Here is a 26,597-nt window from a genome sequence, read left to right on the forward strand (position 1 = left end):
TTTTGACCATGGTGCAGTGGCATTTCATGGTGCAACCTGCCTTCCCCTCACAGAGCTGTAGTACTCGGTGCCCATGGCAGCCAGGAAAGGCAAGGGTGGAAGGGCTTAATGCCTCTGCGCAGAGAAACCACAGTCGCCATCAGTGACTGCTTTGAGTTTCCAAAAACAGTTGCATAACTTCATTTTGCATGGACAGCCTTTGCAATGATTATGTTTGAAAGCAACTGCCCTTCCTTTCCATGCTGTAAAATCCAATTTGACAGAAGATTCAGTTAGTACTAATCATGCTTCACAATTAAAAGACTGAAGACCAGAGCATACTAACCCAGTGTCCAAAGGTAAACGATTCTGTTTCCTTAACACTATTTTTTTTTTTTACTTTTTAATACCCTAAAATGTTTTTTATAAAATTTAAAATAACTAAAAAAAAAAAAAAAAGTAATGTATTAAAAAAATATTATTTATTGCATGGTTTTGATAAACAGAATTAGAGGAAAAGAAGCCTAACAGGCTTCTACCCTTTAGGGTACATGTAGTTCTGAAATGAATGCAGAAACGTGATGACAATTACCTCTTGTTTTGCCTTTGGAAAAGAAAATATAAATTACTTAAGTAGTGGAACATAAGCATATACAGTATCACTTTTAAAGGTGCAGAATTCAGGTAGATAGGCGACGTATCAATTCAGCAGAATTATTTCAGTACTGACAGATTTTACCTCTCCTTTCATATGGAAAGAAATACACCTGTGTAATTACAAAATGTTGTGGGATTTTTTTCCCCTGAACAGCTAGCCAAGAAAATTAGTGAACAAACAAAGAAAATCCCTACACTTCTAACTATTCATTGTTAGGGAATAATATGCCTCTGCACAGATGCCCAAAATCCACAGTAATTTTTTATGCAATTACAAAGACTCTTCTGAAAACACACATATCCAGAATTAGTTTAAGACTAAATAGTCTTGGATTGCCCAAGAGGTTTGGACTTTTTTTTTTTTTTAAGATCTTTCCTCCCCTACATTACCTCCACAATTTAGAGGCTTCAAGCTGCACCCAAAGAATCCTATCTTTCCAGCCTAACCACCTACACAAACTTTTTTATCCAGTCAGGCACAATTCTCTTCAAATTGCTGCTATTAATTAGTTCTTGAGCTTCAGGTCACATTTTGCACACTGCATTAGTGCCTACAGAACTCTTCTGCCTCTGAATAACTGGTATGTGTATTGATTATAAACACAGAAGCAACAATTCTCATCTATTTTGTATAGCCCAATCCAAGTGCCACTTAAGAACAAGACTTCCTGGCTACAGGAAAAAAACTTGCTAAAAATTCCTCTGCACTTTGTATCTCAAACCACACATCTGGCTCAGGTATCAAGTAAATGAAGTTGGAAAAATCGGTTCTAATGAATGTATGTAAGCATTGGATAAACCAAGGTGTACTGGTGAATCTCAAACCCTTCAGCATTACAAGCAGCTGCGCAGCTCAATGTTAATTATTTTTGCTGAAGGGCAGTGTTGCTTTCACAAACTGTTCTTCACTCTGCCTGTTAAATCAAGTAATTTGTTGGTGCTTTAAAAGAAAAAGTTTGTTTTCCTGTAGGTCTCTTAGGCTGTATCATATACGTAAAATTAATCAGGATGAATTTTAGGTATTTTTTGGTACTTAAAGTCAGTTGGGACTGTTGGAAAATGTGATGCAGAGCCTACAGGTTTAACCACACAAATCTGGAAGCATCACTCTCCTGTTTTGACTGTTATCTCTGTCCCTGTTGCTATAGAAACAGATTGCACTGCCAAAAATGGAAGAATGATAATCATCTGGAAAAAAAAAGGGAAAAAAAAAAAAAGATGGGAAAGCAGCTAAAGATTATTTTGAAAGCACTCTTGCAACATTTTGGTATTATTTCCCTTTCTTTAAGAGAGGCAGCCAGAAGTGATCAACAGAAGTGAAAGCAACGCCTTACATTTCAGGAGAAATAGCGTCAAACAGCATTTTCCCTCAATTATCCTTTTACGTTTTTTAGTATCTATATAGGGAAAACAAAGTACATTACAACAGTTTCTGATCCCTGGAAGTGCTGAAGTCCCGTTTGCTAGACTGAAGTTTCGTGTCCTGGTGCCTTTTTCACGAAATTGAATTCAGAGTTTCTGCTCCTTTTGCCTGTAGCCCCATTCTGCAGAGCAGTTTGAGCTTCTGCGTTTAATTTCGGACAGGATGGGCAGGAAGAAGGAAAGGTCCGGTGTGTGCCCAAACCGCAGCGTGTCCTGTCACTTATTCCCACGGTTTGGCATTGGACAACGGCCGGAGGTGGAGCAAAGACCAAACGGAAAGTGCCATCGTTACAGTCCCTGCTTTCCTCTTTCTGCCTCAAAGGCCGTGGGACCCCAGCCCCAGCCATGGAGCGGTGCCAGGTGCCGCCACAGGCCGGGCTGGGCCGCGGGGGGCCCCGGGTCCGCAGCGGGGGACGCTCCGGCGGCGCGGGGAGCTCGGACCCAGCGAGGGCCGCGGCGGCGCCCCTGAGACACCGTGCCCCGGCCGGGCGGCACCGGGCTCCCCCCGCCCGGCGGGATCGGCCCCAGCCCCCTTCGGGCGCGGGGCTCCCCGGAGGCTTCGACCGCCGCTGCTGGATGGCGCTGCACAGCGAGCGGCTGCCGCCGGACTGCAGCGCCCAGCCCGCCCCCGGCACGCCAGGTACCGCTCCCAGCCCGCCCCGGGGTACCAGGTACTGCTCCCACTGCTCCCAGCGCGCCCCCGCCATGCCAAGTACTGCTTCACCTTCGCCGCTTCCACCTGTTCAGGTTCGCTTTTAAGCTCTTCCAGGACAAACTTCAAGGTCACAAGTTTGTGAACAGGCTCTATTCACTGAATGCTTCCTTCAGGCTTTTAGTGAATTTTTGCTTTTTATAACACATCCCTCTCTTCTAATCTTAGTCTTTTAAAGAATGTATTAAAAAGGGGTCCCGGCCAACTTCAGACCTTAGGTGTGCTCACTGATGCTGTTCCATCTCTTTGGGGACAAAACCAAATGCGCGTCTGTTTTTAAGGAGATGACCGCATCTACGCTGCACTGTTTGCAAAACTGAAGGAGTTGCTTGTGAGGAGGGCATCAGATGGAGATCCTCCAGCACCTTTTCAGGACGGACAACGGTACTATGAACAGGTTGTGCTTTCCTTCTCTTAAGTAAATATTACAAAGTTGACAATTTTCAATACCATTTCAGTGGGAAAAGAGACATCTTAAAAAAAAACCTACAAGAGGTTCTTATGCCTGTTTGTATCCCATTAAAATCCCACCAGATTTTCCCCCTACGTTTTTTCTGCACTTTCCCCAAGCATCTAGTGATGTCTTCCAGTTCCCTCTCAGGTTTCCTTAGGACCAGATGAAAAAGAAGCAGCCTATCCTTACAGTTAACTTTCAAGCCAAGTTGTTTTTTTTGGCCAGCTGACTGGCCAAACACAATGCACTGTGTTTTCAGTTACCAGGGGTACCAGTCCCTGACCCAGACACAGTTTTTGATCATTGTTCCCCACCTAGCCACCAGTTTTGATGAAACTTGTTGAAGCATGTTGTCTTTGAGATTCCTGTCCTTGCTTGCTTCAGCTAAAATTGGTCGTCCATATCTTTGAAAGCAAATGCTCTGGGAACAGTGTAAGACTGGCTGGCAGGGGAACTTAAACCTCAGCTTCTTGTGAAAATTAGAACTTATTTCAGGAGCATGAAAAAGAATGTAGTGCAAGTACTGATTCAGGTATTTTCCAGTGTGATGTGCATGGATTCGGTACTGTTTACACTGCAGCAGTGGCACAATGTAAATCAGTCAGGGTTTGCAGCAAGAAGATAATTAACTCACTCAGGGTTTCTGCTTTCTGGGCCCTGTCCTTAATGTTTTCATTAATGAATTACCTGATTTTGGCATGATCAAGACTAACTCCACGGAGCATAAGACCTGTCTGTTTCTTGACAAGCTGGCTTGGATGTCCATGATATATATATATATATATATCCCTAAATTTATTCTTTGAGCCAGTTTTAATGTTCAGATTTTTTTAAATATATGTCTGCAGTGCCTAAAAATGGACGTGCTTATAGTACTGCACTTTTATATGTTAGAAAAAAACACTGCCTAATCAGAGCCATATGTCTCCTTCTTATAGCACTAAATTCTCAGGAAATGTAAGAATAAGTGTACCTCCAGTACTTCTTTTTCTGATATTCACAACAGCTAGTTGTGAGAAGGAACTGTCTTTTTTTTCCTCCCAAGTTCTTTAAAAAAACAAAGCCCACACAGTCATAATGGGTAGGTCCCAAGACAATCAGTGGTTTAGACAACAGCTTGGACAGTATTAACAAGGGACAATTTGTCATTGTGATGACATTTGACTTACTGTTGAACTATTGTTTGGTTTTAAGCTTTTGCAGTCTGACACTGTTTTATCAAAACATACCGAAAATTTGAAGGAAAAATATAGAGAAGAACATTTTAATTTCAATATTGTTTTTACTTAGTATGCATGCATAAAAATATTTTAGAAAGGACATAAGGCTTAGTTAACTGTTACACTGCAGTTGTTTAACAGTATTTTTAGTTTCTTCTTAATGCAGAAGCAAATACTCCCTGATTCTTTCTTAGAAATGAAAGTATCTCTGCTGCTGCAGTTGATGCCTTCGTAAGAAATGTGGGGCAGACAGATGGGTCCGTAAAAGTCTTAGACATCTGAGTTTATTAGTCTTTGTGAAACCAACCCTTAGTTGAGATGTAAAAGCAGACCTAAGTTAAGGGATGTCAGATAGATAGGGCAGGGACTCTGAATTAGATTTTATCTCCTTAAACTAAAAAGATGGTGTTTTGGACGAGGGCAGGAAAATTTTTCAGAATGTCTTTTGGTTATCCAACTTTCTTGTGGCTGCTGACTTACTCTGTTTCTGTTTTCTGCCAGTTCTATGGTTCAAATTTTTTGTTTTTCGTTCATGAGAGAAATGCTACAGGTTGAAAAATTGTAAGGCTGTATATATTGGAGAGTTAAGCTGCTGTATTAGTCTTCATTCTGTGTAGTTCGTTGTTTGATTTGTCTTTCCCAGGGGTTGTATGAAGAAGCATTAACGCAATTTAAAAAAATTGAGGATACAGATTTTCAAGCCATGTATCAGCTTGGTGTAATGTATTATGATGGACTAGGCACTGAAAAAGACCCTGTGAGTAATCTAGCTGCACACTTTTTACTTTTCTTCTAATATTAGCTGATAATTACTAAGAGCTTCTTTGTAAGCATGATTATTTAGTTTAAACAGCTTTTTGATTTAGAATTAGTTTCATTAAGTATAGATGTTTACAGAGCATCATTAAAAAGAGAGGGTTCTGGGTTGAGGAAGTTCTCAAAAATGGCTATAATAAAATAGATGTATCTGAAAAATATGGTAATTTGTATTTTAAAATGTAACTTCTAAGGGCTTGATTGTACATTGTGTAGAAGCTACATTTAAGGATTGCTATTTGTTACTTTTTAATAAGCAGTTCATATAAATGAAAACAAAGTCCGCAAAAATGGAAATCAAACAATTATATTTCAAAATGTAAAACATCTGTTCCATAAAGACTTTTTTAAAGTACTTTCTATTCTTTTAGCACAGATGCTAAAGATGATTGTGCTTCTGTCAGTGGTTGACAGTAATATTTTTAAATTAGACAAATGAAAAACTACATTTGCAAGAAGTTAAGGAATTCAAACTGAATAATTATATTACAATAATTATATTACAAAAGAATGATTTGCTACATTAAGAGTTAATTTATCAGTAAAGGTTAAAGAGTGGCATGAGGAAAGAATACAAGCAGGATGAAAGAAAGGGTAAATTACAAGAGAGGAGGCCAAAAAAAAAAATTAACCAAACAGTACATTAACAAATGGGACTCTTGTCTGGTGCTTACAGGATAGTCAGCAGAATGGAAAATATTCTGCTGGGGTTCAGAGGTGGTTCATTTGTTCTGTATGCCTGCATAATTACCACATGTATTTACTTGCAAATAAACATTTTAGCAGAGTTTCTTCCTTTTTTGTGTATTACAATATGGAAGTTGAATAACTGAGAAACCTTTTATAACGCACTGTTTCTAGTGTATTTAAACAGGGTGTCCATGCTAAATCCTAGCAGTGTAAATCTTGTTTCGAAAATACTTTTGAGGTGCAGTTGCTCATATGCAATGTTCTCCATTTGTTTATTTAAGGGTATCAGGTTTTGTCCTTTATGAATCTAAGGTATTTTAAATGAAGGGACTTGAAAGTGTACTACGTATCACTTTACCTTCTGTTAAGACTGTTTTATGATTTCAGATACATTATGCAATATGAAAAAGTTCACAGAATTCTGAAATTGGAAGCGTTGCAAGTTTAGGATGCAACATGCATTTATGTAAGCAAAATAATATTTTTTAGAAAAATTTTATCAGTGAAGAAGAGTAATATAATACCAGATGAACATTTATGAGGAAATATTTCACATTAAAAATATGTTGGGGTCAAAGATCTAGGGGCTATTAACCAAAGATCAGTTCTGCTTTGGTATGAACTATTTTCCTACCAGTATGCCTCAGCCTTTCTTCAGAGTGGAAAAATTACCTTTCTTGCAGAAGTTAGTGTGTTCTCAGATTCTTTGTTTCATCCTCTTCACAGTCTGAACATAATAACTTCAATGGCTCAATTTTAGGAAAGGGCAGTGGAATACATGAATAAAATACTCAACTCTGATTCTCCAAAAGCAAGACACCTGAAGGTTGCAGCTGCATACAATCTTGGCAGGGCGTATTATGAAGGATGTGGTGTTAAGCATTCAACCGAAGAGGCTGAAAGGTAAGGGCAGTCAGTGATTTTCCTGACAAATTATAAGCTTCTGTGTTACTTAAACTTTGTTGTCCCCATTTTCTTAGGTTGTGGCTTATTGCTGCAGACAATGGAAATCCAAAAGCAAGTGTAAAGGCCCAGAGTACTTTAGGAATGCTTTATTCTATGCCAGTTCTAAAAGATCTGAAGAAGGTAAAGTCCACTTGTACCTTTTGAAATGAGTCCAAATTAATTTTTAATTTTATGGAAATATTACAGTGATATATTTGATTCTGAAAGATGTATTTTAAGTAATTAAGCAACATTTAGCATTATCCATTTAAGCCTGTATGAACAGATGGCCAGAATCCCTCATTTTGACTCACTTGACGCTGCTAGCCAAGATTTATTTATATTTTTTTTTAGTGAGAGTATCAGGAAGAATGATAGAATGGATTAAAGTTTTGTCACCTTTGGTAACCTTCAGCGATCAAGCAGGTGTCACTGATTGACAGCTCTGACAGTAAATGGAGCAAGTTTAAAAGCCTTACAAGGATTCTGCTTTCTTTTATGTATAAGCACTTCTTACAGGATGTTTGGTATAAAAGATTTTATGGAAACAGTATACAAGGAAAGCAGCTAAAGTAAATATATACTGCAACTTTGTGTCTCATTTAGGCCTTTTTCTGGCATTCAGAAGCATGTGACAATGGAAATCTGGAATCACAGGGAGCACTTGGCATTATGTATCTCTATGGACAAGGTATACGTCAAAACACTAAAGCTGCTTTGAAGTGCTTGAGAGAAGCAGCAGAACGTGGAAACATCTATGCTCAAGGCCATCTTGTAGAATATTATTACACTAAAAAATTTTACTCAAAAGCTGCTGACCTAGCCAAAAGGTGAAGTTAATTTTGCTTTATTTTTCATTATGGTTCATGCAAGACCACATAATCCAGATTAAAATTATTAGTAAATTAATGCTCGTCTTTCAAACTCAAGAGATCTTTGAGATAATGAGTTGCAAAATCTCACCTTTAAAGATGGAATAGCCAATCACAAAATGAATACTATAAGGTTCTCAATTACTCAGTATGGTTAAAATTTTTTTCCTCTAAAGCAAAACAGCCTTGAACTAGAATCCAAAGTAGATGTCCACACACAAGCCTGCCTTTCTTGTCTCTTCAGTCCATGATCTCCTCTAGGCTCCTGCCTTCACCATTCCCTTTAAACGCCTACACTTATAGAATCCTCAGGTTGGAAGGGACCTCACAGATCACCTGGTCCAACGTTTCTTGGCAAAAGCACGGTCTAGACAAGATGGCCCAGCGCCCTGTTCAGCTGAATCTTAAAAGTGTCCAATGTTGGGAAATCTACCACTTCCCTTTACCTGCTTTTCCATTTCTGCTATGCTCTCTCTTGGTTTTGAGCAGTCTCAGAAGCTCACAGTTTAGCCAAGGGGGTCTCTTGCCCCACATACTTTCCTTACCCTTAAAGGGAATGAATGATTTTTGTGCTTCCAGGAGAGCATTCTTGAAAACCTTGTCTTAGTACTAACTCTCAGTGAGCTCAGCAGGATCCCAGATCCACATTATTGTCATCACTGCAGCCAAAGCTATCACTAACTGAGATATTACAAAGCAGATTTTCTTGGTTTGTCAGGAACAAATCCAGCAGTGCCTCATTCCTAGTTGGCGCATCTGACATTCGTACAAGGAAGCAGTCCTCTACTGCTCCATGCCAGGAACTGGATGGATGTTTTGGGAGTTGCTGTATTCTTCCGTCTAATGTCTGGGTAGTTAAAGTCACCCATAAGAACCAGGTTCTGTTACCCAAAATTTATTAAGTGACCCAAATGTTGCCTTGTTGGTCTCATTGTCTTGGTTTGGAGGTTGGTAGCAGATGCCTGATGCAAGATGCCTCTTGGAAATGACCCCCCTGATCTTGACCCAGAAACATTTGATAAGGCTTCTAAAATTGTCATAGTTCTCCTTAACACAGAGCATGATTTCTCCTCCTCCTCTTCTTCCCTTCCTGTCTTTACAAAGCAGCTTAGAGCCATCCATTGTGATGCTCCTGCCAGTGAGTTGTTCCATTACGTTTCAGTTATTCCTGATTGCATAGCTTTCTGACTGGGTGCAGAACTCCAGTTCCTCCTGTTTGTTCCCCAGGCTGTGTGCACTGTATACATACACTTGAGGTGGTTGGTCTTCTGGTTCACGTCTTAGGAGGCAACTAAAGAATATTTGTTGCTGCTCTGGTTGGCTTAATTTATTCCCCATTTGGTTGGAATGGCACAGGTGCTACCACTTTGAGTCCAAAGTGCCCCCAAGTCCTTCTCTTTAAAGCTTGCCTCACCAGGTTAGCTAAAGATTCCCTTGCCTCTTTAGCCAAGCAGATCCCATCCCTCCCTAATGGGCTGCAGTCAAAGAATGCCCTGTTGTCATAAAATCCAAAACAGTCATGACAGCACCAGCCAGAAAGCCAGAAGTTTATTTGTATTATATGTCTGGTTTTGGCCGCATCCTTCCACCTAACTGGTAAAATGGAAGAAAAGGTAACCTGGCACAAATACTTTTTGTGTACACCTCCAGACCTTTGTAGTTTTCCTTGATTCTGTGGTGTCCCTTGTGCCCACATGAGAGAGTAGCAAAGGGTCTGTGGCACCCTCTTGAAAGCTGTGGCACCCTCCCAGCAACATCTCGGACCTCAGCTCCTAGACAGCCACATACCCCTCGTGAATCCCCCTCAGGCTGGCAGATGGGAGCCTCAGTGCCCCTTCATAGAGAGTCACCCAAGCACTCCACAGTGATTTTTGTGGTATCCACTGTGAACTCCTGGTAGAGTTTCTCCTTGCAGACTTTGCTTTCGGGTATCTAGAGCATTTAAAGCTTCAGATCTGACTTTGGTTGCAATGCTGCAGGGTGGTAAAGTCCTGCTTTTGTAGATCACCAGGGTCCAAGGTGTCTCATTCTCTGTGGTGTCCGCCACAGGAGCATGATTCCGAAACCACTTATCTGTCTCAGCATTTCTAATACAAAGAACACAAGTATTCTTCCACTCTCCACCTACCCCATCTCAATATAATTTCTATCCACTGCCTCCCATCCATCATTTCCTTGCTCTGTGGCTCAGTGTGCTTTGGTCTCATTCAGGAAATGCAAGCATTGATACTGGTGGGATCCTGCAGTAAGCACTCTCAGCAGCACTGCCTGGGACTTAGAAGCAGCCGCTGCACACAGTGCCAAGTTATCACCCTTGAGCTCTTCATCAGTTGCTGCTTACGAGGATGCATACTGTACAGGCACTTTTAAGCCTGTACCACAAAACAGACATCTGCAGGCAAATGGTTTCTGATGATTATCTTCTTACCTAAAGGTACTGGTCTGAGCCCCAGTTAGGCAGCACTGACTGGCCTTTTCACAGGCAGTCACTGTGGGACTCACTGCTCTACCTACACGTTCCACAGTGGCTTGTGTATTGAAGAAATAGCGGCTTTTGTGATAGGCTGCAGTATTTAAAATAGTCTGTGTCATGTTTCTGTATCTTGAACTAGTCAGGGAGAACAAGAGCAATGTTGGTGCCAGTTCTACAGCTGATAAACAGCACATTTCTGTGACAAACCTGCAGAGCTCAGTGTATAAATTCAATCTGTCAATCAGATTATTGATTTGCTGGAAATAAGCTGCAGATAGACAGACTACTTGCACAAGCTGCACACAATAGCATTCACGCCTCTTGGGGTATGTTTATGAAACTGCTGCTGCCTGGCAATAAACAAATCACAACTTACCATCTTAAAGGAGCTGCACCCTGTATATGCCACCACATATACAGCTCTGGTAATTCATAAGTTCAGCTATGAATGCTGTTTGCTATACTCTTTGCTGGAAGGGATTGTTTCTCTCTGAATTGCTGCTTTTCTTTCTTTTGCACTGTAAGTAGACTGATAGCTATTCAGTCTGGTCTAGCCTGTCTCGCTTGGAATGAATCCCCTCCAGTCAGTACTGCACAGTAGATTATTCAGACAAGTAAACTGTGCATTTCATCAGCTGCAATTGTGATTGCACAAAATAGCAATGAAATCCTACAGTACAGTCAGAAGTGACAATTTCTGAACCAAAAGATACTGCCACCATTAGAATTGCAGTTGGCCTCGAGGCAAAAATCTCAGCAGTTCAACCAGTAGTATCAAGTACCAATACCTTTTCTGCTAAAATTTGTCCTTCTATGTTCATACCAACTACATAGTTTGTTACATTATGTACAAGCATACAAACATTATGTTATTATGTACAGTATAACCTTGCCTAATATTTGAAGTCTGGATTAGCTACTGATACTTCACTTCAAACAATTTAGTTATCCCATATGGTTCTACTTACCCATTTCTGCGGTATGTTCTTGAAGTCAGCTGTGATGAAAGTGTCTTTGCCTGACTTGAGTGATATTGTTATCTGCATCAGCATCCTGTGCTGTATCTTTTGGAAAGGAAGCAAAAATGCTGTGCATCAGGAAAGATGAGATAATTGGTTACTGTTGTCATATTTGAATGTTCTGGCTACTATGAACAGTTGTGTTACTGTATTTGTTAATAGGACCAAATTAGGTGGGAGAATGTTGCTCTCAACACATTCAAGTGATTTAGCAGGCACTGGCTTGAAGAGGGCTAACTGGGAACAATATCCTAGTAAGGACTTGGAATTTTAGAATCGTTGAATCATGGAATGATTTGGGTTGACCCTTTATAGATCATCTGGTGGCAGCCCCCTTGCTGTGGGCAGGGACATCTACCAGATGAAGTTGCTGAATTACAACTGCCTTTCTTCCACATATAATTTCCATGAAATAATTTAATAGGAACAATTAGTGTAAAATACACTGCCTTTTATAACCAGTATGACTATAATGAATGTGACTTCAAAAGTTATATACTTGTTTGCTGTTTAATATCACCATATTCAAATAAGACTAAATCAAATACCGAATAGAAAAAATCCTCATAAGAGGCCGAATACATGTAAATTTCAGCTTATTTTGGATAATACCAGAAATGGAAAGGAAGCATTGTCAAGGTTATATATGGTCAACTTTAATTATAGTTTGAACTAGCATTATCTAACCTAATGCTCTAAATTCCACAATAGGACTACAGAAAACAATGACATCAATATGCTAGCCAAGAAAGCTGATTGCCATCCAACATATGTAGCCAAGGGGGTTGCTATGGCTGCTTTCTACTTGGCTAGATGCCTCCAGCTTGGCCGAGGCATAAAGCAAGATCAAGATGCTGCTAAAAAATACTATTCTAAGGTAAGTTGAGAAAGTCTTACAGACTAATTTATTTATATCTCATGACCTTGGATTTGAGTCTTTCAACTTGCTGTTCTGTTAAAAACTCCAGCATTATTTGTATTAAAAAAAAATCTGTGCAAGAAAAGGTATAGTGATAAAGTATATTGAAAACTACTAAAAATTGTCTTGAAAGGATGCTATCTGGCCACTTGCTTAAGGAAACAAAGCATTCTACAAAACCAACAAAAAAAATCCATGGTAATCACCACAGCAAAGAGCTTGGTAACTTGAAAGATAAATTAGCTATAAAAATTTGAATAATTCTATCCCAAATCAATTTGCTTTCTGTCATTCTCTAAAACTGAAACATCATTACTTTTCCTCTACTTTAGATTCTCTAACAATTATAACCTTCATTAACAATACTTAAATTGGCCATAACTGGTTCTCATGCTTATTTTTATAATTACATTTTTAGCAATAACTGAGGATCTACTGCTTTCTCTGTTCCCTATACACAGGGAAAAAAAAACAGTCACATTTTTTCAACGTTTAATCTTGGAGTAAAATTTATTGCTTGAGGAAAAATATCAGTAATTGCCTCTAGAAGATGAATCTGCTAAGTAATATCTGTGATGCCTAAACGTACATCAGGGCTAGGTGATTATATCAACTGAAGGGAGCATAGAAAGTTTGCATCTGTGCTTTAGAGAGACTATGATTTCTGTGCATGTAGTGACCATTTGTTTCTGCAAGTAGAATACTTTGATTTCCAGCTTGATGCAATCTAAACAAATGGAGAGTTATGTAAATGATAAATTATCAAATAATTTTTGTGGCTCCTGACTCAGGGAAGCCACTGGTATGAGGGTCTTAGCAAGGCAGGTGATCTTCTGAATACAGACCTTTTAAACATTTTTGTTCTTCTGCTGTGAAAAGTGTTATAGAGGATAGGATAAGGAAAGGAATCTAAGCTGAGGTGTTATGAACACTGTAGTATTCCTAGCTACATCTTAAGGCATCAAAGAGGTCCATCAGGATTAAATTGCAGCATGGCTTTGTGGGAGCCATTGTCTCCTTAAGTCTAGCAAAACCATCACTACTGAAAGAAGTAGTAAGCAGATTTATGTTTCTGACTGAAGCCAGCACAGGCCATGCCAACAGAATTTAAAAAAATAAACCCAAGATTAACACTATAGTCAAGTATGCTAATTTTAAATTTTATTGTAGCTATAAACCAGAACACTTGTATTCTTTGTTTTCAAAGGCATGCCACCTGGATCCTGCTGTTGCCTCTGACCTTGAAGTGGCAGCTAATCTTGGGAGAATTTAGCACTTCCTTTAACTATGACTGGTATATAAAAGTATTTCCTACAGTAAATCATCATTAATCTCCAGCAATTACAGACTGTGCCTTACTTACTGCTTGTTTTCAACTTTCTCTAAATTCTTATTTAAAGCTATTTCCTGATTCATTTCATCTAAAATAAAGAAAAAAGCTAACACTCTTTCTTTAACTGAGATGAAGCCAAGGCAGACTTTTTAAAATAGTATTAAAGACTTAAAGTTTTATTAAGGACATTTATCTGGGAACAGATATATTTTCTTTATATCATACTGCTATATAGCACATGAATCAAATCAAAACCAAATAAAAATACTTTTTTCCTTTCTGCATATGTAGTGTTTCTTTTAATATTCTGAAAAGTTTCAACCCAAACTGGTCTAGTTTTCACATACAATCCATTCCCAGGCTATGGCCATTTTTAAACCTTATCTTTGTTAGCGGTATGTATACTTTCTTTCACGTGCTTTCTAATGCATCCAGATCTACTTAAATGTCTTTACACATTTTACTCTTAGATTGCAGAGATTTGAAGTTGGAAACTGGCCTGTAAGACACTAAGGTTTACAGTTCAAGCCATGCCAGCTTGTAAAACTAGAAAATACTACTTACAGAACTATGGGGAAAAAACCTCCAAACATGAGTAAGGAAATATTCTATATACATTCTCAGCATGAAGCCTGTTTTCCTTTATCCTTCATATTGCATTTACATTGCCTCTGTTTGTGTTAGAAATTGTTGAAAACCTTTTGGCTAGGAGTATGTCTGAGCAATGTCATGCTCAATCTTTTATCGAAAGATACTTTGATTAACCACTAGTAAAACTTAATTGCTATGGTAAGCTTGCACATTTCTAAATACCCACTTACTTATAAAACGTTTTAAGTGCTGAATTTGGCTTGCTTCTTAGGACTGCCATGACCTGAAAACTTTCCTGAATCTGTTGGAACAGAAAGCTAGATGTTACTAAATTGTTGATTAAATATAGAATACAGATAGTGTGTACCTTACAATACAGCCAATTTTAACTGCAAGTAGTTTTTCTAAGAGCACAACTGTACTGAATTGAAAAGACAGTAATGAGTGTCACCTTGGGATTTCTGATGATGTTTAATTATTTAGATGTGCATTAAGACCATATTTACATATTTTTACATAAATAAAAAAAAAAAATAACCAAAAGTAAAAAACCACTGAAGACAGTTTCCTCTCCTGGTATAAAATAAGGGAAATATCTGAAGGTTGTTTGAAAGTGGGGTATTTGAATAAAAGAGCCCTGAGTAATATCAGGGAAGTTATTAGAATGGTTTAATTAAATGTCTGCTTGATCATTCATAGAAGCAATTCATAAGCAGTGATCTCTGAACTAACATTTAACACAGGCATTCTGTTAGGACATACCAGTTTACAATACATAATTTTGACACAGACTTCAAAGCAATGTAGATATTTCTTATGAAACTAGTGCTGTCAAACTCATTCATTAGTTGTCAGTACAGCCTCACTATCAAATACTGCAATCCAGTTGTGATATTTATTGCTTACAAATGCTTCAAACTACAGAAAATCTTTGGTAAAAACAAAATTGATACAATTTTCACAATAGCTTTACATGTAGTATTGCACAACAAGGCTTTTTCAATACACAAGAAAAAAAAGAGGAATGCTCAGATCCTCAGTGAGGAGATTAGAACTGTACAACATTCATTAGTTTTCCACTATAAGCAAAATTTCTTTTCATAAATGTTTAAAATATTTTCTGGTTTCTTTCAGCATATATGAACATTTATTTTTCAATCTATATTTGAAACAGAAGAGTAGTCAAATAGAACAATTTAAATAAAAATTGGCAGCTATACAGCATTGTTTTGTCTACCCTACTACAGCATCAGATCTTTTCAAGTCTGTTTACTTCACAAAAAACTCAAGAGGAAAGAAAAATGCTAAAAATAATCATAGTCCTCAGCCCTCTATGGAAAAGAGGAAAATAAGTTTCATGTCTATTATCGAACATAGACATTTCTCTAGTGGTCCAGTTGTGCAGATTCAAACCTAAGTGGCATTAAGCTGCTCTAAATGAGCTCTCAGCTCAGGACACAGTTCAGTTAGCAGCAGTTCCAGCAAAACCTGAAAAAGAGAAACAAGTTAAGATGATGTAGGTGCCAACCAAATGAGAATTTGTGCTTCCCTTCTGTCATGTTTAGAGCATCACAGATAACAGAAGCATGTACATTCCATTCTATTCATCATTCATGCAACTACTTTCCTTTTATCCTGAAGTTAGCACTTGCCCTAGAGAAAACATGGGAAATGTCTTAAGGCTGAAAGGAGGCAAGTGCAAAGGGCAGCTGCTTTCAGATGGCGATTTCCCACCCAGTATAAACTGTTGCTGTTCTGCCAAAGACTCTGCAGCATGATCAGCAAGCACCAGAGCCTGCATCTCATACGTCTCCTGAACAGGCTGCATCCTCTCCAGTGCTAAGGCTGCACTGTGTGACGGTTTGGTGCCCAAAATGAGCCAGAAGAGACTGACTGAGCGTGAAGGCATTATACTTAGATCCAGCTGCATGCTCCAACATAGTCTCACCAACAGTTGAGGAGTGGGACTTTTGGAGTCCTGTCATGTCCTAACTACAAGCCAGTCCTGGAGCCCTCCTTCCCTAGGATTCTGCAACATAAATTTATTTTTCTAAGATGTATGAAGAAATTAGTTTGCACCTTATGAAGTCAGGAAAGTTGGACGTGGTAGAGGATCTCTTTTAGATAAAAGCAATGCTGCTGTTAAACAGCCTTTTGGTACATTTTCCTCACTTATTTTAATAACAAAAGAAGTTTCTTGCACACAGACCAATAGTTCAAACTAAATCACTGGCTTTAATACTGAGTAAATAGAGCTCAGCAATTAACAAGATCATGAAGTTAAAAAGCTACTTTTCTGGTTACTTACATAAAGTAGATGCTTGTTAGCCTTCCTTTCTTGCAACGCATTGAACACTTTCACTACACCATGACGGGCATTTTGTTGTCCAACAAGATTCTGCAGAGTATCTGCAACAAATGTTACTTCAGCTTATATTGCTTTACTCCTGCTAGGCAAAACCTCCAGCCTATACTACTACCCAGAATCACAGAATCGACCCCATCAGGGTTGGAAAACACTTTCAAGATCATCTGGTTCAACCATAAGGACCCATAAAGGAGGGGAAACAAAGCCACTGCACTTCAGTGGCCCTTGGTTACAAGATACACAGTGTCTAGTCAACAACATTTTAAAAACACGGGTCACATCTTGAAAAGATACGTATCCTTATTCTCAAGTCACCCAAGTTAGATAATAGTGTGTGAATCTCAGTGACAATGCTTTACATGTTTTAACATGACATATAGTATGCTTTTTTGGTAGTTCACCTCACAGAGTCAAGTTTAATCTCATACATCATCTCATATATCACTTAAATTACTTTCACCAACAAAGACAGAATTCCTACAACAGTTAAAAAAGATTTAGCACTTGAATTGCTTCTCAATCTTCACAGAGAATAACTTCCCACAAGTAAGCAGTTCAGAGAATTCTATGTCAATTATTTACATTTCGGATTAAATTAGAGAATAAATAGTGATCCAGTGCTCCACCATTAATCTAAGGTGCATTCAGCTATGTCCTGTCATATGGCTCCAAACTCAGAAACAAACAAACAAAAAAAATCAAACAAAACCACAAACTATGGAAGGCTATCTAGATAAGTAGGTAAGTACATAACACAGGGAGTAAATGGAGAGTTGTTTACACATGAAATAAATATTTTGCATGCATACCTGCTGCTTTTTTGCAGTAAAATTTCATTAAACAACCTAATGCACAGAGTATCTCAATGAAGTCATAAAAGAGCTCATCTCTTCAGATGAAGAGGAGATAAAAAGCATTCAAGCTATGTTTAAGTGCATTTCCAAGTGCTAAAAGTAATGATATTGTTTCTTCCCAGTTAGGAGCCTTTGGTTTGCATGATCTCTGAGGAGTCAAAAATATATAACTGGACTTCTGGTCCTGTGAATGGGACAGGATGGAGCATCTCAGAATGCTGCCCCAGAAATGTGCTGGCTCAAGAGGAAGCTGCCTAGGCTTGGGAGATAAGGGTAGGCAAAGGAGAAAACCCACTCAGTCGAGGATCTTTTTCTGTCCAGGCTGCAGGTCACTCTAACATTCAGCGCTCTGAAATTTCTTATCAGAAACAGACAGCAACACACAACCTGACCTTGTGGGTAGACCTCTCTCTCCAACTTCGAAATAAAAGAGGAAGAAGTAATTAGGGTGTGACTCTCCTATTTGTCACGTACTTCCAGGTAGCAGAACCACCTGGTATTTGCTCACAGAGAACTAGCAGAGAGAAAGTCTCAACTGAGGTTCCTTAATGAATATTACACACAGAAGTACAGCAATACGTGATTTTGCATCCACCAATATCTGAATTCATGCCCTTTACCAGACAGAGAGGAGAGGCAAAGAATAAGGCCAAAATTATCCTTATTTATGCAAATAATCATGATTTAGAACTCTAAAGGAAAAATAATTTGATTAACCTTACTAGCTACTCAATCTGCGACAAAGCAGAATAAAAGTGATCTCACCTGGAATGTTTTCAAGCAGTTTTTGCTGTGCTCTCTGTTTTGTCTCTTGCTTTTGTTCATCGCTCTTGGCTCTCGGTGGTGGTGCTAACTTTCCATTTGGCCAAAAAGCATCTCGAAACACACCAATGTAGTAAACTAGCATTGGTTCACTGAAGATCCAGTGTACAGTGTCACGGATTTGCCTGTAAAGAAGTGTTGAAGGGAGCTCATCAGAGTTCGTCTTTCATGTTTTATGCAGATTTATTCTTTTTACTTTTAAAACATACATTGGAACTACATTTCAGGGATGGGCACTACAAAGGCTCCACAGGGAAAAGATGTAAAAATCAGGTAACTAAATGTAGCAAACTCCAAACTAGTTGCATGCATAGATGTGCCTGCTAGGATAAAGACAAAGTTTTGATAGAAGCACAGTAGGTTCCCTCACAGATAGCAAAAAGCACATTACTGAAGGGATTACAAGCAGAGATAGCAACCTCCTCCTGGGACTGCAGCAGTCACTGTAGCCTTCAGCACCAAGAGTCTGAGGTAGAGAGCAGGCACTACTGCTGTGCCACACTACAGCCAAAACCCTTAAAATCTATAAATGTAAAAATTCAGCCTACATGTAAAAAGCTATATAGCAACTTCACATGCCTGCTGTGCTCACACACTCTGTCCCTCTCTGTCCTCTCTCAGACATTGTCCATCTTAGCTATCAGTAGTGTATACAAAAATGAACCAATCAATTTAAAACTCACTGAGTGTATACTGTCAGAGACCACTCCAATTTACTGCTACATAACATACATAAAAGGCTTTAAAAACCACACTGGCATGTGCAAATTTAGTCAATGACTGGACAAAGAATAGGTTGTTCTGCTGGTAGAATACTTTTCCAAATTTTTTCTGAAATAAAAATTTCTGAAGTAAAAATACAGCTTTCCAAATGAAAGTGTGTGTATAGACAGGCAAACTGACTTCATAGCCTCATCCAGGCCTCACTTGACAAAGATAATTCACATATCTGTGTTTTCTCTAACCAACATATTTGTAAATTGAACTGTGTAAAACAAATGCAGATTATCATATAAAACAGAATGTCCCAATTATTTTTTTAATAACTCTACTCTCAGCCTTTTTTCCTAGAGCAACAATGAAGGTTCATTTAAAGAAACAGCTACTTACTTGTTGATAGTTCTTCCAAAAGTGACTTGTACTAGTGCAATTAATGTTTTTCTGACCCATTTGAACACTAGAACAATGAAAAAATTATGAAAAATGATGACCAAGAAGTTAGTAACGTTACAGAACCCATGATCATGTCCAAAACCTTCCCCCTGTCACCCTCAAACCAAAACCAAACAACCTATCCCTACAGTAAACACATTGTGATAACCCTTTCTAAGATTTCATTAATTGTACAGGTCTCATTTTTCTTGATTGCTTTCCTTGTAGTGTTTGCTATATGATTTTTAAATCTTGCAGATTACATAAATATATATAATTTGCATTTTAGGTTATACTGTAAACTTTTATGTTTAAGAATATTTCAAGTTTATGGAGCCATACAACTACTACCCAAACCCCTTTTCTGCCTACAAAAACACAAATGTCTTCAAAATTCTCACCTTTTTGTACCTGCTAGTATAATGTACAGCAGCACCATTAAAATTCTGAGAACATTTTCACTCAAATAAAGCAAGCAGTCAGCTTTCCATTACTAATAAAGGAAACAAATGTGAGTGCTTCCTAGTAATTACTGGTTAATCTTTCTTTCATGCTGTTCATTATCAGCACAATAAAGCCTATATTTGGAAGATACATCTGCCATTTTTGGAAGGTGCTGTATTTTGTAATAGTTACCCTGTAAATCATTTTATAGAGCACCATGTGTGGCTGCACATTCAAATAGAAACAAAAATAGTTTCTTTATTACCATCATTCAGTTACATAAAGGAGAAAAAAAAATTCTAGCATTTAAAGATGCCACAATTCTAGCATCTTTTCCATTATACAAATTGTAGAGCTAAAGTGCATACATAATTCACTTTAAATGGATATTAAAATTGTATTTCTTTGCCCAAGACATGTTCTATAATAAAGCCATCATTCCTTCCTCAGAATTTATATATTCTAAAAAGCATCCTATTTACAGAAAACATGCTACTATTCTTTTCTGGGTTTTTTCCAGACTTTTTTTCATGAAGAACTTAATTCTAAATGCAAATGCTCTCCCCTACCAGCTATATTTTTATTACTATTTTATATTGGAATTTCACTTTTGAATGAAAGCTCTGAAGTTATGAACTACTGAGGAACAGCTTGGTTCCAAACAAACAAACTGGCTATAGAGGTTGCAAGAACATTTCCACTTATTGAAACAGCAGAAAAATCCAAATTACAAAGTGCCACAGATTTCTGAGCCAACAGATTCCAATAGCAATTAAGCAGGTTCACAGCTTACTTCCTCGCAGTTCAAAAATCTCTCCAATCAGCATGAAACATGGTTCAGCAAGAGAGTCCTTTTTCCCATCCACCTCCTCTCCATAGTCCGACAGGTCACTATCCTCTTCTGTTTCTTCCTAGAAAGAGAGGCACAACATGGGTATGCACTGCAGTTCCCCATCCTTCCTCTAGAATGGATTTAGTTACTGCCATGCTCTGGGAAGGAGCACAGCCAGTCATCTCACAAAAGGGCATTAGGGCCAACAACTGCTGCTGGCAGGATCTGGCAAACAGGAACCTCGCTCGGGATTTCCTTCACGAAGCCTAGCCATGATTGCCATCAATGTATTTTAAAAAACTCTTTTTATTGTCACCCACATTTCTGGCAGCTTCAACTCCAGCTGAGCTTTGGCCGCACAGATTTTCTCCCTGCAGTGGCAAGCAGCATCTCTGAATTTTTCCCATATCACTTGATCTTGCTTCCACTGGGCATACACCTTCCTTTTTTGCCTTACTTCCAAGAGAACATTCCTGTTCAGCCAAGCCGGCCTTCTGCCTCGCCTGCTTGACTTCCGACATTTGGGAATTGCTGCTCCTATGCTTTTAGGAGGTCACGTTCAAAACTTGACTAGCACTGATGGACCCCAGCATCTGCAAAAACATTATCCCAGGGGATCTTACTTACTAATTCCTTGCTTTGTTTACTTATTTTTTCTTTCCCATATTTCCTAACTATTTCCTCCTACATGTTCACATAATACAATATACACGCAGCCTGGCTTTTGTCTTGAGGATGTTTTTCAATTAAATAGCAAAATACAAATAGCTGCACACTTCTATGCTTTTATGCTACTTCTTAACAGTCATTTTAGTGAATGCACTTTTGGTTTTAGAACTGCAGTACTTCTACTGAAGTCCAAATCTAGTTTTTTCAACTTTCTTTATATTTATTACTCTGAAATGAGGCATACGCATTCAGCATCTAGATGCAAACAGAATGTAATTTTGAAAAACGTATATAGAATTTTCTTATTTCTGAGAGATGCAAGACCACCTCTCTGCCTATTAAGAGGCTAGAACTGTACCTGTTCCCCAAACTCCAATTATCCTGCAGAAAACCCATCCACTGCAGACAAATACAGCATGTAAGAAATTAATTATTTCATATGAATTTTGTATAACATATAACTAAAATGGGGAACAGAAACAACTCCTTGAAGGTTGCATATCTGCGACATGAGCAACACAGAACAGAGTGCCATGGAATTATGGTTGATTCTAGTCAATAAGCTATTTCAGTCACTAATCTATTATTCATTGCATTTTGATAGATGTGGGTTTTTATGGCTTAATATCAAATTCTCCAAGTGGTTTGCCCACATAGGTTCCTGCCTGCATTTCCAAATTCCCTCAGTAAGCCTGCACTACTTGCCAATGTTTTTGGTCAAAACTAGCTTTGCTTCAGAAGTTGTCATAGAATTATTAAGGACACACAGCTCCTGCCAAGAGAATCTTCCCAAGAGAGAATTATTTTTACGTGCCAAAGCTCCTCTGAAATATGCATATCAAGACCTCAAAAAAGAGGCAAATTCTGCTATAAAAAAAATAAACAATCCCACATGGACTACAATTTGTTTATTTGTGACAGCTTATGCATTTGCCTATATGCATTGATCAAAGGGCAGGAAACTTATTTTGTTAATAAACACCTTTTAAATTCATACATAGCTTTATTTTTGACTCTTCGTTCACTTCCAGTAAATTACAAATCAGTTTTGGAAATGTCTTCCAATATTACCTACCATTCAAACACTAATAACTTTCCCTGCTTACTTTGTATAAGTAATTAAATTTAGGAAGATTACTTTTCTACTGCTTACCTCCTGATGAGAAAACAAATCACCAGGAAGTCGTTCAAGAAATGAGGAGAGTGAAAAAGATGACTTCTTTCCTTGCACATCAATAACTTTGAGGTGCTCTGGGGAAGGGCTCAAGAAGGCATAAAGTGCTTCACTCTGGCAGAGTCTTTCATCAGAGAGTAATTTCTATGAAAGAAAAATAATTACTGAAACATGTCAATTAAACATTTCTTGTTAAGGAATAAGATGTGTCAAGCCATCCACTATAACCAAGTAAGTCATGGCTCAGAGGCAGTGTGAGGAAAAAAAAAGAAATCCATGTCTCACAAAGATACTATAACAAGCTAAAGTACTGGAACTATTAAGATTGAAGTTTTTAATCTTACAACTTTCTTTTTTTAATAAAAGTTCTCATTTTTAAGGAATTTGTTGAGAAGTGTTGTAGCTAGAAGTGGCAACTACAGGATTCATTACTTATGATTTCTTAATTAACTGAAGTTTAAATTAACTTACCACTGGAGGAATGGTTACTATCAATCAAACTTATCTTAACTTCAGGCATTTTAGACAACTTTGACATTTATATCAAACCTTACATCTGACCCATTTGTTCTAGACTCTCTCTTTAGGCAATAAAGAGACAACATTCTCTCAATTCTGCTGTTTAGATATCTGTTGGTTTTGGTTTTCTTTTCTTACCTGCAGGAAGTTATTAAGCTGGTTCTTGGATTTCTCCATGAATTTCTGGTCTATGGATTTGAAGGGCAGCTTGCTGAGAGAAGGCAACTGAACTTTTTTTAATGATGGAAAACACTGTGTAGGAGAGAGGAGAGCTCACTTAACATGCATGTGGAGAAAAAGACAACTGGTTCAGAATGGAAATGAAGAGATTCTTTTGTACTCTCATCTCCCTTCCACACCCCTCTCAGCACCCTGAAAAACACCTCCCTTACCCACTAGAGGCTTCCCTTCCCACCACCATCATCTATCCCTTATCATACAGAAAGGTTAAAGCGCTATAAAAAGAAACATTCTCTGTCCCCAAAAGCTGTCATTTCTAATACTTCCCTGGAAGCCAGAGACAAAATCTAGTTTTTACAGTCAGCTCTTCCATGACAGTGAAGAACATATAGCATTCTGACACTGGGTTAGTCCAGTAAAACATTATTAAGAAGGAAAAAAAAAATTATAAAAAAGTCTTATAAGCATCTCTCTCTGTAAGAGACCAGAAATATTCAGACAGAAAACTAGCTCTAAAAGGGCTAAAAGCCAAAAGGCTGCATTAAAACTGGTAGTATTAAATTTTTATCATTCTGACAAATTTTAGAAATTTGTATCTTCTTCTTCCCTTAGCTGAGATTCATACCTCACTGAGTTTGCGGTGTAGGTTCTGAAACTCATTGAGCTTTCTGGGAACAGTCCAGTTCTTAGTTTCAGCTCCACCAACTTCTTGTAAACTCACCATGACAGAGTAACAGGGCACTTGTTCTCCATTCTCTTCTAAAACCTTGTGGGGAAGAAACCAGCAGATAAGCTATACTACATTGAAACTAAAACAGCAGAACATTTGAGCTGCCAGATGACTGGCTTGCAAACTCAGTCATCATCAATCCCATGCTTCTCTTGAGATTTGAAAGCTACATATGGAGCAACACCCTTAATGAACTAAACTTCACCCAAATGCTGTGCCAGTCCTGAATCAGTCCTCTAGCTAACCACTATAGTACCTCACATAAAGCTTAGCAATGCTGTCCACCAGCAATCAAATCTCACTGACATGTCTTATTCAAACAGCTGAGTGTATTATTTCGGTTTTTAAGGTCCCTATCGTATAGCTTTCTGATTATCAATACTCCATTCTGGTTATCAGTACTCCATCTCTCCTATCTGCAGTTATCTGAGTGTTCTCCCTTTATTCCTACGCTTCCTTCCCAGTGCCCTGTTGAGGCTTCTCCACATGCCAGGCCCAGCAGCTCTGCAGCTGGGCCCTGGGACACCTAGTGCTGTCTCAGTGATTTCTCTACTCACTTGAGCCATTCTGCATGCATAGAGGATGTGGTATCCATGCAGTGTTTATGTCTGAGGGACTCACAACTTTACAAAAATACTAATAAATCAAACACTACAATCCTCAGTCAGAGGAACGAGAACCAATTAACCACATTGTGCAAATGGGAAAACTATAGCAAAGAAGTTAAGCAATTTTTCTTGAGACCAGAGCAGCAGTGTGACCACATTATTTCTTCATTTAATGTAAGAACTGACATAAGAATTTCATCCTTTTGTTCTATTCGTAAAAGATTTTTGTTTACTTATTTTGAGGAGACAGCTAAATTGATTATGAAAGGCAAATAAGGGAAATGCATAAAATACTTAACTCTAGGAAGGCTTTGTCTTTACGTACATGCAAATAACTGAAAGGTAATTATAAAATACCACTTTCACAATCTTTTTGAGGAAGTTATTTTCAAGCTTTTTCTAAAGAATAGTTGAACTAATCTAATTAAGATAAAAATAAACTTTAAAATTCATACAATTATGACACATATTCTGAGAACCCTGCAAAGGCTGTAAAGGTCTGACAACACTTAATGCTATTGATGGATAATTTGACAAGTGACTACATTACCATTGTAAAAGACATGCAGCTAAAATGTACCTTTATATTTTTAGGCCATTCAGAGCTGTACATGGAGAATATTCCCTGTGATTCCTAAAGCTGCATATGGACAACTGGGAAGACAAATCTGAGGCCCAGATTTCACATATCTGTGTAAAAAAGCTGCAGCAGAACCCAGACAGAATACAAAGCACCAGCCTGAATGCCTGAAGATATGCCTGTTTCTCAGTGCAGCTATTTGGGGAACTGCCTATCTCCTGCCAGAGAATTGCAGACAGATGCTTGAACAGCCTCCAAAATACAGGTTAGAGAAACACGGCCCAGAAGAATTGGGATTGTGTGGGACAGTCTCTACCCTGTGTACCCTGAGCTAGATTGGATCTGTGCTCACCTACAAGCTGCAAACACCTCCTGGCTGCAACTTTTGAATACTGGGAGATCAGTGCTGAAATTGCTGATAAGAGTCATGCCTATCATTCTCCATTCTGCATTTGTTCCCAGGGCAGGGATTTGCATGTGTGTAGGGTCACCTGAACTGTAATTGTCAGGAGAGAGTCACTGCTCTAGAAGCATATTCTCAGAATGAGAGGACTTAGTACTCCTGCTTCAAGTTAGGATCCATGTGCAAAATTATTTAAATTCTGATTACTAGATGGAGACATATTACAACTTTCTTCAAGTACCCTCAAATACTCTTATATAAATACTGAAAGTCTTCAGAATCTTTTTAGAATGCAAAATTCTTGATCAACTTATGTACTTGTGCATTTGTTTTTCCAAATTAATGAGTCAAATGGAAAACATAATGATGGGATGTTAGGAGGTCTTCTAAACCAGGAGAACTAGTCCTCTGCTGTTAACAGGCACCATCTCATACAATTGCTATCATGAATAAATTCAAACTAGAGAGCCCTATTCCTCTGATTCTCTCCCTTCTGCTAAGTTAAGCAAATGAAAGTGCTTTCAGAATCACTTCTCATGGGAGAAGTTCCTCACTCAAGGTCCCCAGGCCTTTTTCCTGGGCAGCTTTCTAGTCACCTCTTACCTGGGTGTGGGGTGTGGTAACAGTAAGAAATACGCAATTTTTTCCCTCTTATTCAGATCTACAAACTTCATTCCTTATGAAAGCAATAGATTTTTTAAAAAGATGTTAAGCTCTGAAACAGTCATTCTTTGGACAAGGGAGACATGGGGTTTTTTCAAATCTTAGGTAACTATTTTTTTATGTGCTATCTATTAACTGGCTTAGTAATCAGTTTAAAAGATCAATGACAGACTATTATACTTTCAGCTTATTTCTATATCCAAATCTACTAAGCTTTACTGCAAAACAATAGGGCTACCAAGTTTTTCTCTCTCTAAAATCACAGAGGTACATCCTGGGATTAGCAACAGCATATTTTGCAGATAGGAAGACAATGTCATCTTCTCATTCCCCCTGAAATCAGCTGCAGCCAGAATATTCTCAAGCAATTAATTAACATAGGCTGGAGAAAACATGTATGTTGTAATTATCTATCCTTTGAAGCACAGAGACACAAACAAGACAACTAATGCAAACCTACAGTTCATTAGCTATTCCAGTACTCCTTATAAGTTATA

At 38.3% G+C, this 26,597-nt stretch overlaps 2 protein-coding genes across 5 annotated transcripts in view; one reads left to right on the plus strand and one right to left on the minus strand.

The window, feature by feature from the left end:
- The first annotated feature begins 2,315 nt into the window (after positions 1–2,315).
- Positions 2,316–25,798, plus strand: LRP2BP (LRP2 binding protein). Of its 4 annotated transcripts, none has more exons than XM_027635985.1 (8): positions 2,316–2,698; positions 3,052–3,167; positions 5,088–5,201; positions 6,711–6,853; positions 6,931–7,036; positions 7,502–7,725; positions 11,971–12,136; positions 25,049–25,798. In XM_027635985.1, the coding sequence occupies exons 1-8, from the start codon at positions 2,404–2,406 to the stop codon at positions 25,124–25,126; spliced, it is 1,242 nt and encodes a 413-aa protein (XP_027491786.1). In that variant the 5' UTR covers positions 2,316–2,403; the 3' UTR covers positions 25,127–25,798. The 4 variants fall into 4 exon arrangements, with proteins under 4 accessions (XP_027491786.1, XP_027491790.1, XP_027491788.1 ...); XM_027635989.1 differs by lacking the exon at positions 25,049–25,798 and adding an exon at positions 17,447–17,758 and having other exon boundaries at positions 2,317–2,698; XM_027635987.1 differs by lacking the exon at positions 25,049–25,798 and adding an exon at positions 13,989–14,085 and having other exon boundaries at positions 2,317–2,698.
- The window catches only part of SNX25 (sorting nexin 25), a 71,887-nt gene continuing 60,044 nt past the window's right edge, over positions 14,755–26,597 (minus strand). The window contains exons 12-19 of the mRNA XM_027635976.1: positions 23,742–23,882; positions 23,075–23,188; positions 22,397–22,561; positions 20,536–20,653; positions 19,257–19,323; positions 18,090–18,271; positions 16,411–16,511; positions 14,755–15,590 (exon numbers count right to left, since the gene is read on the minus strand). Of these exons, the coding sequence (XP_027491777.1) occupies positions 15,516–15,590; positions 16,411–16,511; positions 18,090–18,271; positions 19,257–19,323; positions 20,536–20,653; positions 22,397–22,561; positions 23,075–23,188; positions 23,742–23,882 (963 nt within the window). The 3' untranslated portion in view covers positions 14,755–15,515. The remainder of the gene's footprint in view (positions 15,591–16,410; positions 16,512–18,089; positions 18,272–19,256; positions 19,324–20,535; positions 20,654–22,396; positions 22,562–23,074; positions 23,189–23,741; positions 23,883–26,597) is intronic.

The sequence above is a fragment of the Corapipo altera genome, unplaced genomic scaffold, assembly GCF_003945725.1.
Source record: "Corapipo altera isolate COAL_440 unplaced genomic scaffold, ASM394572v1 22b, whole genome shotgun sequence".
NCBI lineage: Eukaryota > Metazoa > Chordata > Aves > Passeriformes > Pipridae > Corapipo > Corapipo altera.